The sequence below is a fragment of the Schistocerca americana genome, chromosome 4 (genome assembly GCF_021461395.2).
Source record: "Schistocerca americana isolate TAMUIC-IGC-003095 chromosome 4, iqSchAmer2.1, whole genome shotgun sequence".
Classification (NCBI taxonomy): domain Eukaryota; kingdom Metazoa; phylum Arthropoda; class Insecta; order Orthoptera; family Acrididae; genus Schistocerca; species Schistocerca americana.
Window position 1 is genome coordinate 381,947,289 of NC_060122.1, and position 20,187 is coordinate 381,967,475.

At 45.2% G+C, this 20,187-nt stretch overlaps 1 protein-coding gene across 2 annotated transcripts in view; it reads right to left on the reverse strand.

The window, feature by feature from the left end:
- The window catches only part of LOC124612366 (glutamyl aminopeptidase-like), a 294,609-nt gene extending 278,367 nt beyond the window's left edge, over positions 1-16,242 (reverse strand). For both annotated transcript variants that reach the window (XM_047140528.1, XM_047140527.1), the window contains exon 1: positions 16,171-16,242. In XM_047140528.1, the coding sequence (XP_046996484.1) occupies positions 16,171-16,225 (55 nt within the window). In that variant the 5' untranslated portion in view covers positions 16,226-16,242. The remainder of the gene's footprint in view (positions 1-16,170) is intronic.
- Positions 16,243-20,187: the final 3,945 nt, after the last annotated feature.

A 20,187-nucleotide genomic window follows, 5' to 3' on the forward strand; every position in this document is an offset into this window, starting at 1 on the left:
TTACGAATGCCCGGTGAACGTCATCAGCAGCTTGTGTAATGTCTACAGTAAAATTCGGAGGCTATGGTGTTATGGTGTGGTCGTGTTTTTCATGGAGGGGGCATACACTCCTTGTTGTTTTGCGTGGCACTATCACAGTACAGGCCTACATTGAAGTTTTAAGCACCTGCTTCTTGCTTCCCACTGTTGAGGAGCAATTCGGGGATGACGATTGCATCTTTTAACACCTGTTGATGATGTACGGCCTGTGGCGAAGTGATTGCACGATAGTAACATCCCTGGCCTGCACATAGTCCTGACCTGAATCCTATAAAACATCTTTGGAATGTTTTGGATCGCCGACTTCGTGCCAGGCCTCACCGACTGACATCGATACCTCTTCTCAGTGCAGCACTCAGTGAACAATGGTCTGCCATTCCCCAAGAAACATTCCAGCAGCTGATTGAAGGTATGCCTGCGAGTGTGGAAGCCGTCATCAAGGATAAGGGTGGGCCAACACCATACTGAATTCCAGCATTACCGATGGAGGGCGATACGAACTTGTAAGTGACTTTCAGCCAGGTGTACGGATACTTTTGACCACATAGTGTATGTTGGGGGCAATATAATTGATCTGTAATCAGCTTCAAATGCCGGGTCTCTAAATTTACTCAGTAGAGAACGTTGGTTTCCGTCAAGAGGGATTCCAATATGAGTTCCCGAACTATGGCTGTAAAAAAAAAAAAAAAAAAAAGAAATGTTGAAATGTGTGTGAAATCTTATGGGACTCAACTGCTAAGGTCATCAGTCCCTAAACTTACACTCTACTTAACCTAAATTTTCCTAAGGACGAACGCACACACACCCATGCCCGAGGGAGGACTCGAACTTCCGCCGGGATGGCTGTATCACTTGAGTGTTGTTCGAAATTACCAATAACAAATCTAGGGGCTCGTCTCTGATTTGCTTCGGTATCTTGCTTTAATCCAACCTGGTAAGGATTCCAAACACTCGGGCAGTACTCAAGGATAGGACCGACAAGTGACCTATATGCGGTCTTCTTTGCAGATGAACGACACATTCCTAGAATTCTGCCAATAGATCGAAGTCGACCATACGCCTTCCCTATCACAATCTTCACATGCTCAAAGAAATGGTTCAAATGGCTCGGAGCACTATGGGACTTAACTTCTAAGGTCATCAGTCCTCCAGAACTCAGAACTTCTTAAACCTAACTAACCTAAGGACATCACACACATCCATGCCCGAGGCAGGATTCGAACCTGCGACCGTAGCGGTCGCGCGGTTCCATACTGTAGCGCCTAGAACCGCTCGGCCACTCCAGCCGGCTTCACATGCTCGTTCCATTGCAAACGTTACGGCCAGATATTTAAACGAAGTGATTATGTCGAACAGGACTGTAGTAATACCGTATCCAAACATTACAGGTTTGTTTTTCCTACTCATCCGCATTAACTTGCATTTTTCTACATGTAGAGCTAACTGCCGTTCATTACACTAACTAGAAATTTTATCTAAGTCTTCTTGTACCTTCTTTCAGTCACTCAGCTTCGACGCCTGACGGTACAAAAGGACAAGAAACGGACTAGGTCGGAAAGTGAGGGAGTTTTTAAGCTAAAAACCGCCAGTCCAGGAATTTTCGTGTCGTAATACAACTGTGTTTCGAGTGCGGGTCTTTCGCTATGCCTGGCGACTGCATGCGCCACGGAGTGCGGACCCACTGCTGAAAAATGTAGAGTGCGCCCTCTGCTGGCTCGATGCAGCACTCGGCGCCTGACAGACGTCTCGAGACTCCTAGCGGGCGGGCGCTAGCGTTAAACATTTACGTCGCCTGCCGCCGGGCACAGACAGTGGAGCGGGGGAGGGATAATGGCGGAGCCTAATGAGGCCGGCTCGCTAGCCGGCGTGCCGCGACAATTAGCGAGCCTCCGGCGAAAGACTGCGCGCGCCGTGGCCCGCGGCCTAGCCGCAGGCTGCGCGTTAATCGATGCTTTGTTGGCCCCAGCGCCGGGGGCTCGCTAATCTCACTGCTGTTATGTGGCGCGCCGGGGCGCTTCGTTAATGCACTCACCTCATCTTCGCTCCGGCGGTTAGTAACCGATGCGACAACAGCCGTGTGTGAAAAGTAGGGGTCGGCTAATCGCAAAATACGATAACGTCTGCGAAATTCCACTATCTCGAGGCAGTATCTGAAGCAAACTTAGCACAACAGATTAGGTACGTGATAAAACAAAGCATATTGTAGTTTGTAAACCTCTAGGACTGCGGCTTAATAAATGTCTTTCAAGGAATAATAAATTCTGTACAACCAGTTACGCCCCTACGAGTAACTTTTTGTTGTTGTTGAGGAAACCAAGATATATTTAAACACAAAAATGATCCACATTTAATACTCAACGAAGAAACTGACCTAAAATATAAACACTTCATCGAAAACTTTATTGAAAAAAATGGCTCTGAGCACTATGGGACTCAACTGCTGTGGTCATAAGTCCCCTAGAACTTAGAACTACTTAAACCTAACTAACCTAAGGACATCACACACATCCATGCCCGAGGCAGGATTCGAACCCGCGACCGTAGCGGTCGTGCGGTTCCAGACTGTAGCGCCTTTAACCGCTCGGCCACTCCGGCCGGCGAAAACTTTATTGACACTATCCACCGGTATCCTGGATGAGCCATAATAAACCAAAGGCAACATTTATGTAACACAACACCACAGATATTCGTTAAGTATAGCCCAATAACATTGCTGATAGAATTGCCAATAAGGAGAAGTACCCTTACAATATCGTTGATAATTTGACTTAATTGTTGTCACGAAATTTCAACTAGAAATTCTGACCACTGTTAATGAAGAGTCAGAACTTACCGTGACGCACTACTGATTATTACTAAAATAACAACGAAAGAATATTGTCAGTGAACAAATAGATGGCAACAGAAACAACAATACTGAATGTAAATCAGGACTTAAAAACGTATGTAAAGTCATTTTACCCACAACTAGCTCACATGTCATAAACAAATGTACGAATATTTGTAAGATGTTTTGTACAGATAACATGATAATGGCAGTATAGGCCTGTAGTCCAAATAAAATAATAATAATAATAGCAGCGTAACTGATTATACAAAATTTATGTCCTCGTAAGACAAAGTATACTGTATAATAATATTAGTCACCCACAGGGGACACCACCTTAATACCATGTAAGAATGCCTGTACTCTTGACCGGCCTCCTCAATTCGATGCGAAAAAGAGTCAACAAGTTTCCTCACGTATGTCATGTCCCATTGAAGCTTCTCATCCACATCTGCATTACACGAATACTCTGCAATTCAGACTGAAATGCCTGGCAGAGGGTCCACCGAACCACCTTGTCACTATTTGTCTACCGTTCCATATCCGGACAGCGCGCTTGAAAAACGACTACTTAAATATTCTGGTGCGAACTCCAATTTATCTTCTTTCATTACGATGATAATCTCTCCCCGTATATGCGGGAACCTACAAAATACTTTCGCATTCAGAGGAGAAACTTGGGGATTGAACTTTTGACAAGGTCTTGCCTCATCGAAAAATGTCTGTTTTTTAATGAGTGACATTCTGTCTCGCGTATCATATCGTCATACTCTCTCCCTTGCTTCGCGATAATACAAAACGTGTTGCCCCTCTTTCAACTTTCTCGACGTCCTCCGCAAATCCTATCTGGTAAGGATCGCATACAGCACACCAGTACTCTAGCAGAGGGCCGACAAGCGTAGTGCAAGCATTCTCTTTAAAAGACCTGTTGCATCTTCTAACTGTTCTGCCAATAAATCGCAGGTTTTGGTTTGCCTTCACCAGAACACTATCAAATGGTTCAAATGGCTCTGAGCACTATGGGACTTAACATCTGAGGTCAGCAGTCCCCTAGAACTTAGAACTACTTAAACCTAACTAACCTAAGGACATCACACACACCCATGCCCGAGGCAGGATTCGAACCTGCGACCGTAGCGGTCTCGCGGTTCCAGACTGCAGCGCCTAGAACCGCACGGCCACTTCGGCCGGCCCAGAACACTATCTTTATGATCGTTGCAAGTAAGTTGTTGGTAATTGAAATTCCTAGGTTCTTAGTTCTATCGACAACATTTAGATACGTGTGAATTATCGTGTAACCACATTTTCACGGATTCCTTTTGGTAGTCATGTCGATGATCACACACCTTTTATTATTTGGGATAAATTGGCTCATTTCGCACCATACAGATATCTTGTCTAAATCATTTTGAATTGGTTTTGGTCTTCTGATGATTTGACAGCAAAAAAGTCTTAGAGGGCAGCACAGATGGTCCCCTAAATCATTTAAATATATCAGGAACAGCAGAGGGCCGTTCCTTGAGGAATGCCAAATTATCACTTCTGCTTTACTCTATTCCACTGATATCACTGTTGATTATACGAGTATCCGTTTTTATTGTTGTGTTTTAGTCATTGGTCTTCTGATTTGATGCAATCCTCAACGAGTTTCTCTCGTGTGCCAACCTCTTCATTTCAACACCTCAAATGAATTCGTAATTGCGAATAAGGACAACCATCAGCTGTAGAATGGAATAACGACAATGAAAATTTGTGCCAAACTGCGGCTCGAACTCGAATTTCCCGCTTATTGCGGGCGGTCAGTTTACCATTTATTTTCTTTTTTTGCATTTTGTTCTTTATGGTTTGTTGTAATTCGTCGCAGCGGACGTCACATGACATTCGTTGAAGTTCGTTGATGATCTTTTCACTCAGTTTTTTTATTACAGGCACCAGCCAGCTCTCTCTCTTTCTTTTTTTTTTCGTTGTTGATCGATGTGTTTGTTCGTTGCGGACGTCACATGACATCCGTTCAAGTTCGTTTGTTGAACCTTCCACTCAGTATTTTTTATTACAGACTCCAACCAGTTCTCTGACCGAACACGCTGAGCTACCGTGCCGGCTAACAAAAGAAGCTCCTGCTAGCGAAAGTAATTTACCCAATGGTGAGTTACAACTGTGGTGTCACCATCAGACACCACACTTGCTAGGTGGTAGCCTTTAAATCGGCCGCGGTCCGCTAGTATACGTCGGACCCGCGTGTCGCCACTGTCAGTGATTGCAGACCGAGCGCCGCCACACGGCAGGTCTAGAGACACTTCCTAGCACTCGCCCCAGTTGTACAGCTGACTTTGCTAGCGATGGTTCACTGACAAATTACGCTCTCATTTGCCGAGACGATAGTTAGCATAGCCTTCAGCTACATCATTTGCTACGACCTAGCAAGGCGCCATAATCAATTGCTATTTATCCTGTGATGCATGTGCTGTCAGATCGATGTTCACCAATTATGGATTAAAGTTCAGTATTCCAGAAGGTACGTACTATTTTTGCTACTATACAGACCTAGTCCTGTTCCAGACCTCACGCCATCCTGCGTGAGCTTAAACGCGTGCCCTTTGGCCTCCCGTCCTAGTGGATTGGCTGTCTTGCCAGTCCACAACAGTTTGGCGCCGAGGATTGGCGACGAGCCAATTCGCGTTTGTACCAATACTGCCCCGATTTACTTGTGTCATGGCTTCGCCACAATCTCCAGATGTACTGTCAGAATTTTATCGCTTACAGAACCAGCTGACGCAGGTCTTACTGGATGCCCTTGGACAGCTCATCCAGGGTCAACGTGCAATGCAAAACGATGCGGCAGCCGCCGCTCCACCGCTCACGCAGCCACAACACGCTGTTGCACCACCTTTTCGTCCGTTTGATGCTGCACTGGAAAGCTGGACGGAGTGGTCACGCCAATTTGGATTCCATCTCGCCGCCTACAGAATTCAAGGTGACGAGCGGCAGCCTTTCTTATTATCGTGTGTCGGAGTGATCACGTACCGTGTGATAGTGAAATTATTTCCCCGACACGACGTAGCAACTCTGTCCTATGAAGAAATTTTGTCTGCATTAGATGCATATTTCAAAGAATCAGCCAATGTTGTTGCAAAAAGGTATACCTTCTTTCGTACAAAACGTATACCGGTCAGACTAATAGGGAGTGGGTTGCAACCTTGCAAGGCCTTACTAGGGATTGTGCTTTTGAGTGTCAATGTGGACTTCCTTATTCAGATACTATGGTACGTGATGCAATTGCACAGAACGTTTCTGATGTTCGTATACGGGAACAGATTTTGAAACTAGTCCAACCCTCCCTTCAACAAGTGATAGACATATTGGATCAGCAGACACACTTGACTTTGCTCAGGAATCATTTGAAACTTCACCGGCAGTGTGTCACATTAACTGGCCTGCCGGGCGAGCTGCATGGAACAGTAAACAGTCCTTGCGCCCGGCCGCGCCAAAGCCGCCTGGCTCTCAGCCACGTGTACCGCACCAGCAAGTAAATGCAGTGAAATCATGCCCACGGTGTGCTTCTAGACATTCGCGTGAGAATTGCCCGTCACGCCAAGCTATTTGCTTTTTCTGTAATAAACGAGGACATGTTCAGAGTGTTTGCCAGAAAAAGCTCTGATTGGACACTCACAGCCATTCCAGGCCCTTTGCTTCACGCTGGAATCGGAATCCAACCCAGAATACTCAGGCTCGTGAACCTTCGCCCATGGAAATTCATGTAGTTCATTCCACTCTGCCCAGTGCCACTCTCTCTAACAGTGACTGTGTTCGTCCCACAACTAGTGTGCGTCGACATCGCCGGAAATCCTGTCACGTCGCAAGTGATTCTGTACCAGTGTCAGTTCACGTTGCACGAGACAGTCGCTCTTGTCGTCAGCAGGACAATAAACTTTTTGTAGACTTGGACATTAATGGCAACGTGATCCCATTCCAGCTTGATACCGGAGATGCAGTTTCACTGATCAATCACGACACGTACAAACAGCTGGGCACCCCTCCATTGCGTGCCGCAAATGTTCAGTTACGTAGTTATTCAGGACAAGCAATCCCTGTGTTAGGACAGTGCAGCCTTCTTGCAACATACAAAGGACAAACAAAACTTGTGTCATTGTATGTCCTTCATTCTTCTTCTGCAGTGAACTTGTTTGGTTTAGATTTATTTCAGTTGTCTAACTTGTCTATAGTAAATCAGGTTCTATCAGTGAACCAGACTGTGCCTTCAGACAGTGTTTCTCGTCTATGTTAAGAGTTTGCAGACATTTTTGCACCGGGCCTTGGTTGCGCTAAGAACTATAAAGCACATTTGGAACTGAAAGTCAACGCACAACCGAAATTTTTCAGAGCGCGCAATGTTCCCCACGCATTGCGTGATGAGGTCGCAAGAACATTGCACGATTTGGAATCACAAGGTGTGATTGAACGTGTGCAGGCTTCTCTCTGGGCATCAACCTTAGTAATCTTGCAAAAACCTTCCGGAAAATTGAGACTTTGTGTGGACTTCATGGCAACAGTGAATCCATGACTAGTGATTGCAACTTTTCCTTTACCCCGCCCGGAAGATCTTTTTGACAAACTGTGCCCGGGTAAATATTTTTCGAAATTGGACCTAGCAGATGCGTACTTGCAAATACCGGTGGACGAAGAATCCCAGCGCGTTTTAGTGGTTAACACGCATCTTGGTTTGTATCGATTCAAACGACTGCCATTCGGGTGTGCATCCGCCCCTGCATTGTTTCAGCAACATCTACAAACTGTTTGTGCGTCGGTCCCTCCTGCAGCAAACTATGTAGACGAAATTGTGATCTCCGGAAAGACAGAAGAAGAACATTTAGCCAATCTTAGAACATTATTTCAGGTCTTGCGCCAAAATGTCTTCGCTTGTGGAAGGACAAATGTGTGTTTTTTGCTCGGGACTTACCCTATCTAGGCCATGTACTCAATGCCCAAGGCATACATCCCAGTCCAGAGCACCTCCGTGCCATACAAGACTTGCCTTCGCCGCAGAATTTGAAGCAGCTACAGAGTGTGCTGGGAAAAAGAAATTATTATCATCGCTATGTGCGCCACGCCTCTTCCATTTCAGCTCCGCTTCATCGCTTACGCCGTAAAGGTGTTCCGTTCGTCTGGACGACGGAATGCGAACGCGCCTTTTGCCAGTTGAAATTGGCGTTGATTTCCACTACTTGCCTTACGCCATTCGATCCCCAGAAACCCCTTTTGTTGATGGTAGATGCATCGGATTTCGGGATCGGTGCTGTGCTTGCGCACAAAGATGGATCGCACGATCGCCCTATTGCCTTTGCGTCCAAATTGCTCTCGTCTGCGCAACGAAATTATTCGCAGATCGAGAAAGAAGCATTGGCTCTCGTATTTGGTGTTACAAAGTTTCATGATTTCTTGTATGGTCGTCACTTTACCATCATCACAGACCACAAACCTTTGACATCGCTTTTCCATCCGACCAAGCCTGTACCTACACGTACAGCGCAGAAATTCATTCGCTGATCTATTTTCCTCTCGCAGTACCGCTACGATATCTTGTATCGGTCCACTGCTAAGCGCGGAACCGCCGATGCGTTGTCACGTTTGCCTGTTGCTGAGGATAGCACATTCGATTCTTCCGAACTTGCTTGCATGTTCATTGATTCGGAAACCGATGACGTGGTCGACTCGTTTCCGATTGATTTTCGTCGTGTAGCTACAGCCACAGCTGATGACCCTGTCCTTGCTACCGTTCTGCGTTTTGTTGCTACGCAATGACCCTTGTCAAAGTCACGGATCGAGGATCCGTTGGTTCGCCGATTTTTTGCTCACAAGGAGAGACTTTTTGTTCGACGTGGTGTTTTGCTGTTGCGTTCTGATAATGATCAGTCCAGGGTCGTGGTCCCACGTTCGTTACAGTCCTCTGTCTTACGGCTTCTCCACCAAGGACATTTGGGTATAGTGCGAACGAAACAACTTGCTCGTCAACACTGTACTTGGTTCGGAATCGATGCTGCGATTACGAATATGTGCTCTTCTTGCATGGTGTGTGCCGAACAACAATCCGCGCCACCGCGGAAATTCTTTGCATGGCCGAAAGCCACTACCCCTTGGCAACGCTTACACATCGATTTTGCTGGTCCACTCTGGAATGCTCGATGGTTGGTTGTGGTAGATTCATTCAGTAATTTTCCTTTTGTTGTCCGGATGTCTTCCACGACGTCATCTGCCACCATCCAAGCGTTATCGGCTATCTTTTGCATTGAAGGTCTTCCACAGACTATTGTTTCCGACAATGGCCCACAATTCATGTCCGCAGAATTTCAGTCATTCTGCAAGGCCAATGGTATTCAACATCTGACGTCCGCGCCGTTTTCGCCGCAGTCAGACGGTGCCGCTGAACGTTTGGTCAGGACTTTCAAGTCACAGATGTTGACGTTGAAAGAGTCTCATTCTCGGGAGGACGCGTTATTGCTCTTTTTGTCCTCGTATCGCTCTCAGCCCCGAGATGGTCGCTCGCCGGCTGAGTTGTTGCACGGTCACCCTCATCGCACCTTGATGTCTTTGCTACATCCGCCGCATCAGGTTCCTGTGCAGCGGCAGACACCTGCTTTTGCCCCAGGTGGCGTTGTCTACTATCGTAACTAATGAGGTTCACGGCGTTGACTCGAAGGGCGCATTCTTCGCTGCCTCGGCCGCGCTATGTATCTGGTTTTGGGGGCCTCTGGTGAGGTGCGTCGGCATCTCAATCAGCTGCGCCTCTGTCGTCGCACGGGTTCTGCCGCTCCCCGTCTGCTTTCAGCGACGGTGCCGTCCGGTCAGCGCCCTGGGGACCCATCTACTGGCTCGCCTCAGCCCCAGGTGTTACCGACGCTGCCTTCCATATTGCCCCATGCCGACGCGCCGCCGCCGCCGCCGCCGCCTGTTCTCCCGCCGGCGACGCCCGCAGTGGACGCTTCGCTGCAGCCGCCGGACGCCTCCCTGGGTCACGCGCCGCCGATCGCTTCCCGTGACCCGTTGTCCTCCGCCATTGCCTTCTTGCCCGCTCCGGACCATACGACGTCTTCGCCCGTCGGGTGCCCCGACCCGATGGAGGTCGACCCTTCGGCCCGTCCTGTCTCTCTGCATACACCGCATATTGGCGTGCACCCTGGACTAGGTTTTCAGGCGTTTCCTAGCTCCCCTCGGACCGAATGGCAGGGTGCGGGTGGCACAGCCTCGCCTGTTGTTAGGCTCCCCACCTCGTCGCATACATCAACATGGGGTCCTCCCCGCGGCGGGCGGAAGCCTTATAACACAACCGTGCGCCGATTTGCGGGGGAGGAATGTGGTGTCACCGCCAGACACCACACTTGCTAGGTGGTAGCCTTTAAATCGGCCGCGGTCCGTTAGTATACGTCGGACCCGCGTGTCGCCACTATCAGTGATTGCAGACCGAGCGCCGCCACACGGCAGGTCTAGAGACACTTCCTAGCACTCGTCCCAGTTGTACAGCCGACTTTGCTAGCGATGGTTCACTGACAAATTACGCTCTCATTTGCCGAGACGATAGTTAGCATAGCCTTCAGCTACGTCATTTGCTACGACCCAGCAAGGCGCCATTATCAATTGCTATTTATCCTGTGATGCATGTACCGTCAGACCGATGTTCGCTAATTATGGATTAAAGTTAAGTATTCCAGAAGCTACGTACTATTTTTGCTACTATACAGACCTAGTCCTGTTCCAGACCTCACGCCATCCTGCGTGAGCTTAAACGCGTGCCCTTCGGCCTCCCGTCCTAGTGGATTGGCTGTCTTGCCAGTCCATAACAACAACTACTTAAACTAACGTGAACTAACCTATGCTAAGAACAACACACACACACCCATGCCCGAGGGAGGACTCGAACCTCCGAAGGGAGGGAAAATAGGTGTAGGTGTTGCCATATTGGCCGGGCTGTTACCCAGACCCCACTCACCAGCGCTGTCCCACTACTGCCCACCACGGCGAGTTTTGGTTGCTGAGTTCCCCCCCCCCCTCCCCCCTGGCCTGATACGCCCCTCCTTAACCAACCTGGTGACCCAAGACTCCTCAAGGGTCATCATATTGATGGCAAGCTTAGCGTGGACGCCAGATCAACACGGGAGATTGAGCACCAGGGCTTCCGGCCTCAGACCATCCACAACACCTGGCTTCCAAGTAGCTGGATTACAGGAGCACGTCACCACTGCCAGCCAGACACGCTGAGCTATCGTGCCGGCGTACCATTTGGCTATCCGCTCACGACTCGCGGCCAGAGCCAAACTTCCATATGTCGTCAACCACGCGTCTCCGATCTGCACTCCTACACCCAAGTACAGTCCCGTACAGTCAGAAGTTGTACTCAAAGTCGTTTGCTCGGTATCGGCAGATAAATACGATGTTGCAGTGCCTGTGTTATTCTGATTACGATGCATACACTTCCAAAGAAACTTTACATCGTAATCAGAATAAGGTATTTATATGCCGATACCGGGCAAGCGGCTTTCAAGTACAACGTCTGTCCTGTACGGGAATATACATAATGGATGCACTAGGACGTAGACGTATGGTTGACGACTGGGTTCGAGTCCAGGTCTGGCACAAATTTCAATTGTCTGATGATAGTTCTTAGTCGCAATTGTGAATTCATTTGAGATGTTTCGTACCGGCTGTAATCGCCGCAGTGCCTGGTCGTTTGGACATGCATGCATGTCCAAAGGAAATTTGCATCGGTATCAGAATAACACAGGTACCGCAATATCGTATCGTATCTTCATTTCACCCTACGTCCACAATTATTTCTTGGATGTATTCCAGTCTTTGTCTTCCCCTCTGAGTTTTACCTCTGCAGCTCTCTGTAGTACCGTGGAAGTTATTACCTGATATCTTAACAAATGTTCTAACGTCATCTTCCTTCTTCTTGGGTTCCCCATAAGTTCCTTTCTGCTCCAGTTATGAGGAGAATCTCCCCATTTCTTATGTTATTTGCCTACTCACAGTCTGTTAAGTAATATTGTAGTCGGGTTAATCAGCAGAAAAATGTATTTAACAACAAAGTAAAATATATCACGCATCATATATGAACAAAAGAAAAATGCAGTTACAATTAATAATACGTCCAGACACCCGCAGGGTCGATAACTGCTTGGCATCTCCGAGGCATATTTGACACCAAGTTTTCCAACTATTCACGTGGAAGAGACCCACACATACGTCGAATATTCGTTGAAATTCGTTTTAAAGTGAAAATCTTTTCTCCTTACAACTTCTTTTTGTTATAAGACCATACATTTTCGATAGGTTAACGCCAGGCGACCGTGAGAGCTAATCCAGTACCTGTACATCTTTCTTCCTTTTTCCAATCGCTGTGGTGCTTCTGGTGATTGTCCTCCAGCAGTATCCAATCTTCATTTCTGCCCATGAACCAAGGTTTTGCAGTCGGCATCAAACGTCTTTAATAAATATGTAACATCATCTATACATTTAAATTGTCTGTAGGCATGTGCAAACACCCCAAAAATATGCTTTATGGACGTTGCATGAAGGACGGAGATTCTTTCTGTTTGGCTGTGAAAGAAGTAAGGTGGCACTGTGTGTACTGGTGAGCACGCTCTTTCTTAACAGACTGTCATTTTCGTTATGCTTCCATGCATGTCAAATGATTCTATAGACTACTTTTCTGGTTTTCCCACGAGTTTACGATCCACTTCCATGCAATGCTGGGCTGTATTGGTTGCTTACGCGACTGAAGGTGGGACCCTGTCACAAGAAAGCTGGGCAGAGTAGCTACAAGTACTCGCTGTTCAGAACCTAGCAGCACCTTGTATTCGACTTCTGCCGGCACTGAGACGTGTTCCACTCCAGCCATCAACCAGCTTCATCTACGACTAGGCGCATCATCTGCCACCTGCTGGTCTTCGAGCCGCTACTAGACTTGATGCTTCCGCAGCTTGAGATGGTGCCACCAAAAAGGGATCACCTCCAGAATGGCTTCACACAATCTCTGGGCGTCTCCAAGGGGTTCTTGGTTCGGTGATTGTGCACCACTGTATCAAGCATCTGACAGAACGCCAGAGTCGCCAGCTGTCCAGAATGTGTGCCTGCCACCTGCTAGGTGCCTGATTTCAGTCCGGTGTCTATAAATTTGCAACAGCTGTGGATAACACACTGAGACAGCACTCCTGTCCGACATCCTCGCGCTACTGCTGCGAAGCACTCCGCCATATGTGCTATGCTAAGGTAGCACTTGCTGCCTGGCGGAGCTGGTGGTATCAACCCTGCTTCCTACACACGCCATCCTGAGGCAACCGTCCTGGCATTAATGGTGTCTACAACCCCGACACCTTTACACTTGGTGTCAGAAGAAGCCAGTGACAACGTGGTGAGTTCGAAAGAACGGTTATTGACCTTTCTCCTGCTGATTGTGGTGACATGTCTAGGCGTTTGGGTTGGAGGATTGGTTGAAAGCAGTTAAGTGACTTTATTGGGAACACTAAAGAAACAGATGGTGATTTTCGCGCAGTTAGGTGTGGGCAGTGTATTTTCCTGGGGAAAAGTGCTGAATGCAGCTTGTCTTTACAGTGGTCTGCTTAAAATGTTGGGCATTACGCCGGAAAATGTAAAGATTGTGCAAGGATAGCACTCAAGCATAGCGACTTGTAGTGTTTACAGCAGGAAGAATAATGCTGATATTACTGTCAGATGATCTCCTGTGTTTTTTCCTTCCGTATTTTTTCCTGTTGTCGTAGACACAGGCTTTACAGTGAGCAAATCAAGGGGTCAGTTGTTACCACCACGAAAGCGTTTCACTCTTGGCAAGAACAGATGGCACAAATTCTGGCAGATAACATAGACTTACGGAAGCAGGTAGATGCATTAAGACAAGGCAAATTCTCGTCATGCATGTCGGGACCCTTTCCACATCACAGTACTGCTACTCTAGTTTCTCCTTTTTCGGATAAAGCAGGGGAGGATGGCTTAACGTTTGTGGACAACCTGCTGACAGCTGCAAAGATGGGATTTTGGCCAGAGGAACTACTGCTACACAAGGCCAAGTTAAGGTTCGTCGGAAATGCGGAAGCATAAGTATTACGAGGAGTTAAGAAATGCTCATGCTCAGACATTTGAATTTCGCAGCACAGGATTATTACAGCCGTATAAAAGGAAGACTGGTTCTAGATATTACCAGGAGCAATTGAATACCGTGTTACTGAAACAAGGTGGGCCGATAGAGATTTTTCTGGTCAGGATAATAAAGGTTTATGGGAAGAAGAACGATGATACTAAAACAGGTCATGAATGCTTGACGTACTTGGCATCGTAGCACACTAACAACATCAATTTCGCTTTACACATAATTCAGTGTCAGCAGTTCAAAACTTTTGGGAAATGGACAGGTCGAATTACTATTTATTCACTTACGCAAATCTTGTTAGAGAAGATATGGATAAGCATAGACTGAAAATAGCAGCACCACAAGAAAAATAACGGAAGGGACAGGCAATGATTGCGCTGGGGAAACATATGCTGACAAATAGTGGAGGGGATACAGACCATCACGGTACTGGTTTTCTTATACATAACCAATGAGGGCAGATATAATTAGTCTCCAAGAAATTAGCAGCAGGCTGTGTTTTTTGAGACTTAGTGCAAAATTTTGGAATGCTATGAGGATGTTCGCTTACCCCACTACGAGGGAATCGGATGAAGATAAGAAGGATGCATTTTATTTCAAACTGGAGAAGGAAATCAACAAAGTTAAAGGCATGTTGCAGAAATGGTCCTTGGGGATTTGAATGCAGAAATAACTAAAGAAGGTGTGTATAGAAACATAATAGGACAAGAAAGTCCGCATGAAGTCTGGAATGATAACGGACTAAGACTGATAGACTTCACCAATGGCATGGAGGTGATAATACACAAATCAAACGCTTTCCTGAAGTCAAGAAACACGGTGTCAACAGGAGCACCGATGTCTGTAGCGCTGTGGGTTTCATGAAGGAATGGAGTGAACTGTGTTCCTCAAGATCTCTCTCTGTGGAATCAGTACTGATTGTTGGAATGGGAATTTTCATTCTCCAAAAAACGTCTATGGATCTATAATTCTGTGCATGTTTTCTACGACCATTCTTGAAAATGGGGATGACCTGAGCTATTTCCCATTGTCTAGGTACCCTTCGCTGCTGCAGTGAACTATGGTAAACTGCTGCTAGAAGGGTAGCATATTCTTTCGGATAATCTTTGCAGAATCATACAGGTACGTCATCTGGTCTTGATGCCTTTCCACTACAAAGCGATTGTAGTTGCATTTCTGTGTCACGATCAGCTATCTCAATAGCTGCCAATTCGAAAGGAATGGAGAGACCTTGATGCGATCTTCTGCGGTGAAACAGTTTCGGAAGACCGAAATTAGTAGTTCGGCCTTTACTCTATTGTTTTCATTTTCGGTGCCATTACTGACTATAGTAAGACCAAAACCTCTTAGAAATTTTAGTCAGGTCACTTGACAAAATTTTACTTTCGAAGTCATTGAACTCTTCTCTCATTGCTCTTCTTATGCTCATTTTCACTTCATTCAGCTTGTTGGTCAGCTATGTTTTGTTTCCTCTTGAATCTCTGCTGAAGATCTCTTTGCTTACCGGTCAGTTTTCCAACATGGCTTTTAAAACACGATGGTGGTGGCTCTTTTCCATTCCAAAAGATCTTGGTCGGAACACACTTGTTTAAGATATACTGAATGATGCTTTTTGAATTTATTTATTTTTTTACATTCGTGCTCCAAATCTTCCTCCCCAGCACTGAATACTTGTTGTTGACTACTCAGATACTCCACAATCTGTATCCTGTCATTCTCTCTAAGCAAATATTTCCCTTTCTTGTCAGTCCTCGTAATATCCATAGTCACAGATGTTATCACAGCCTTATGATCGCTGAAACCCTATGGTACGTTAACTGATTCGAGAAGTTCAGGTCTGTTCCTTGATGGGAGTTCTAAGACAGGAGTTGGTTCTCTAACTATCTGATCGCAGTGACTTTCGCACGATTTTCAGAATAATGCCACCAGTTTTGGAACCAGTTTCGGCTCCAGTTTTGATAGTATGACTCTCCCGATCTATATCTGGGAATTTGAGTCGCCCCATATAACAACAGGATGATCAGTAAACTTATTCACGAAATTCTGCAACTCAAATTTGTTATGGCACTCGCGCCGAGTGTGAAAGAGATACTGTACGAGCAGGAGCCTGTGCACGCCACTGCCTGAGGCTAGAGCGCTTTCTCACCTGGGCAGTAGCACTGCAGAGCTGCGTCGCTCAGAGGCGCGGGATGCACCGACATGACGTCACTGTGGTCGGCGCCGCCGTCGGGGAGCAACTGCGGAAGCCTCATCCGCCACAAGGCGCGCCGCCCAAATCCACTTACCGGGCCGCCGTCTTCAGTGCGGCTTCCGGACAAGGCGAGGGCCTCGCCGGGCGGCTTCCACTTCTGTCCGCTGGCGAAGGGCACAGCCGACTTAGCGCAAGTGGCAATGCTAATGCTGTGAAGACGGCCTACTACCGCCGCAGTGCTGTATTCGGGGAAATCAACATTGTGGCATAGCACAGCAACGGATGAAAGAGGACTCTGCTCTTAGGACGCTACATATACAGTTGTGTTCAAATTATTAGACTAAACGATTATTTTTGATAGTCTAAAGTTTTCTGGTGTAAAAATAGGAGAGAATAATTGATTTCATTCCTCATAAAAACAGGCTTAAGACAAGGTGACTGCCTATCACCATTACTGTTCAACTGTGCACTGGAATACATAATAAGAGAATGGTACAAGGACAATCCAAAGATTGTAAGAATTGGAAGTGCAAAAGATGATATTAGCTTAAACTGCTTGGGATTCGCTGATGATCTTGCTCTCTTAGCCAACACCGTTCAAGAAGCCAGGCAACAAGTGAAATCACTACAAGAAATAGCAGAGAAAGTAGGCCTTAGAATATCATTTGAAAAAACGGAGATTATGCTAACTGATCCACCACTTGCAAACAAAATTACTATAGGAGAGCAGGAAATCAAAATTGTTGATAAATTTATATATTTAGGCGAAATAATAACATACAATCTAAATGAGAAGCCATCATGGCAGAATAGAATAAAAAACTGAAACACGCAAATTGCAATACCAAAACTACATACAATAAAAAAGCCTAACTATAGATGCAAAATTAAAACACTATAAAACATTTACGCAACCAGAAATAACGTATGCAGCCGAAACTATCTTCAAAACAACTAATACAGCATAAATTGACAGAATACTAAAAATAGAAAGAAGAATAATTAGGACATGTATAAATAAACAGTATAAAATAAATGGACATTGGAGAATGGGCATCAAATGAAACAGTATATAAGAAAATAGAACCAGTCATCAGCACGATCAGGAAGAAGTGCATCTCATTCGTTGGACATCTGATGAGTACTCCAGAAAACAGCATTAGTAAAAAAATAATACAAAAATTGTGGAATAGCAGGAGCAACATTTAATGGATCACAGAAATTAAGGAAGATATAAAAGAACTCCAAATTACAGTAGAATTAGAAGTGCAAAAAGATGATATTCGCTTAAACTGCTTGGGATTCGCTGATGATCTTGCTCTCTTAGCCAACACCTAAAAAACAAGACAGAGAAAACCAGAATACTGCAAGACCCGCAAACCAGACTACAAATGAAAATCAATAAAAGGAGCACAGGAAGAGTGGTCTCAGATGAAGAAAGAAAGAAAATATCTGAAAGAATGATGAATTATTGGGCAGACAGAAGAGCAAAACACCTTTCATATGAGAATAGACTCTAATAATTGCATTACCTAAATATGATATTAAGTTATTGTTGAGCCAATTTGTATTCCTGTGTAACAACTTGTTTACAACTTTGTATTTTTGACTAGAGTGGTCCAATGAAAGCCTAAAATAAATAATAATAATTGATTTGTTTTAATGGTTTGATTGATGCCACCAAATTTCCCTTCCAAGCAACTCACAGATCACTGAATTTTTCACAGTTGGTAACATCTGTCATTTTCCCTCCAAATCGTGTTGGTGTTAGTTGTCTGTGTACATGCTTTGAAACTGTATTTACACTAATGTTTTATGTTTCTGTGGTGTACTTGAGCTTGTTATTTATTCTATCAACTTCTTGCTACATTAACAAGACATTATATGGCTTGTGAATTTGCATGTTTTTAGCTACAGGAATAAATCGTGGCGTTTCCAAAGAAAGTGAGGTTATGGGGAAGACAAAAGATGTTTCACTTCGGAAAGTTTCGGGTGTGGTAGCAGTTCTTGCTGAAAATCGTTACACACAGCAAGAAATTTCTGACAGAATGAGAATATCACAGAAAACTGTCAGCAGAATCAAACTTTCAGTGCAGAAAGGTGGTGAATACAAGCCAAACATGAAAGGAAAATGTGGACGTAAAAGAAAAATCGGTCCTAGAACAATGAGAAGACTTACTTACAAACATGCCAACAATGAACTGTAAACTTACTTCTACAGACATGAGCCATCAGCTGCAAGGTTTGGGTGTTGAAGTTTCATCTGTGACAGTGAGGAGGAGGCTGTTTGAATTTGGTTTAAAGGCATGCAAACCAAGGAAACAACGGAAAATCACACCTGCCATGAAAACCAAAAAATTGCAGTTGGCTAAACAATTTCAAGAATGAACAAGTGAGGATTGGTATGTGCAATGATATGTAAATTAAGTGTGTCTGATCGCTAAAGTTAGGAGTTTGGGCTTGAAATTAAGATGTTTTATTGATACTGAAGAAATGCACATTTGAATTTTGGGACTTTTGAGGTCTCCTATGCTACAAATCCCAACTTTCCTAACTTGCAATTTTTTTACAAATGCTTCAGGTATGCTTCAGTGCTGAATCCACTGTGAGGGAAGAAAGCCAGTATGTTCGTCGTAGACCTGGAGAACAGTTCAAAGCTGAGTGTGTGCAGCAATGGGTGAAGCATCCAACTGTTATGGTCTGGATTGTGATGCCCTTGAAAGGTACTGGGGGATTACACATTGATGAAGGGACAACGAGGCAAGAACGATATAAAGAAATCCTTGAGAAGGAACTTTTCCCACAAATAAGTGAGTTGTTTCGTAATAAAAATGCCATTTTTGTGCATGATGGGGCACCTTGCCACAAAGCCAAACGTGTTTCCAAGTTCTTGGAAGAAAAGCAACTGAAAGTATTGCTCTGGCCGGGGAATAGCCCTGATATGAACCCAATTGAAAATTTATGGGCTATTGTGAAACAGAGGGTAAGGAAATTTGCAATAATCACCAAACAAGATCTCATGGAGAAACTAGAAGAAATCTGGTACCATGACAATGATATTAAAATGTCATATGAAAAGTTAATGCAAACTATGCCAAACAGGATAAAAATATTGGTTGAGACCAAGGCATGTATACAAAGTATTGAATGTACAAATATGATCTGTATGTGGACGTAAATGTGTGATAAATGTTAAGTTTCGGAAAAAATGTCTTTAGTCTAATAATTTGAACACTTTCACAAACTTTAAACTTAGTGACCACTTCATCAAATGGATGGTCTGTGATGGACTTACCAATAAGTGACCATAATATCATTTATTTCACAATTACAAACGGAGATAATGACTTGATGCCATCACCCATTTCAGGCAACCATTCAACCTACGCAAAGCGAACTGCGAACTTTTGAAGCCAGAATTCGAAATACAGTGACTGCAAGGAAGCTGATTTAATGTTGGTGCCAAAGAGGACGAATTGGTGCTAGCGATGCAGACGGCACAAGACAAGGCGATCCCAAGATTTTTTAGGAACTCAAAAGGGTTCAAACGTCCCTGCAGAACCGCCCTATAGTCCTTAAGAGCAAGACAGACGAGGAGATGCTACAAAAGGTCCTTAGAGGAAGTAGAACGACAAGAAAGGCTGAGATTCTATCAAACAGTGAAACAACAATGTAAAGAACTACTACACGAAACAAGAGTGGAAAAATGGAAGGTGTACTTTAAGGACCAAATAGTAACAGAAGTTTGGGGTTTTCCGTACAAACTTGGAACAAACAAGGTTCGATCACACACTGTATTATCAACCCTGAGACGATCCAACGACACGATGACGGCAGACTGGGAGACACCAGTGTTGTATCTACTCGGAACTTCGTTGCCGGACGATAGTGGTGATAGGTAACGTTCCATCGGAAGTTCTAAAATTATACGGGGAAGTAAAACCAAAACGATCATTCTCGTTGGTGTACAAG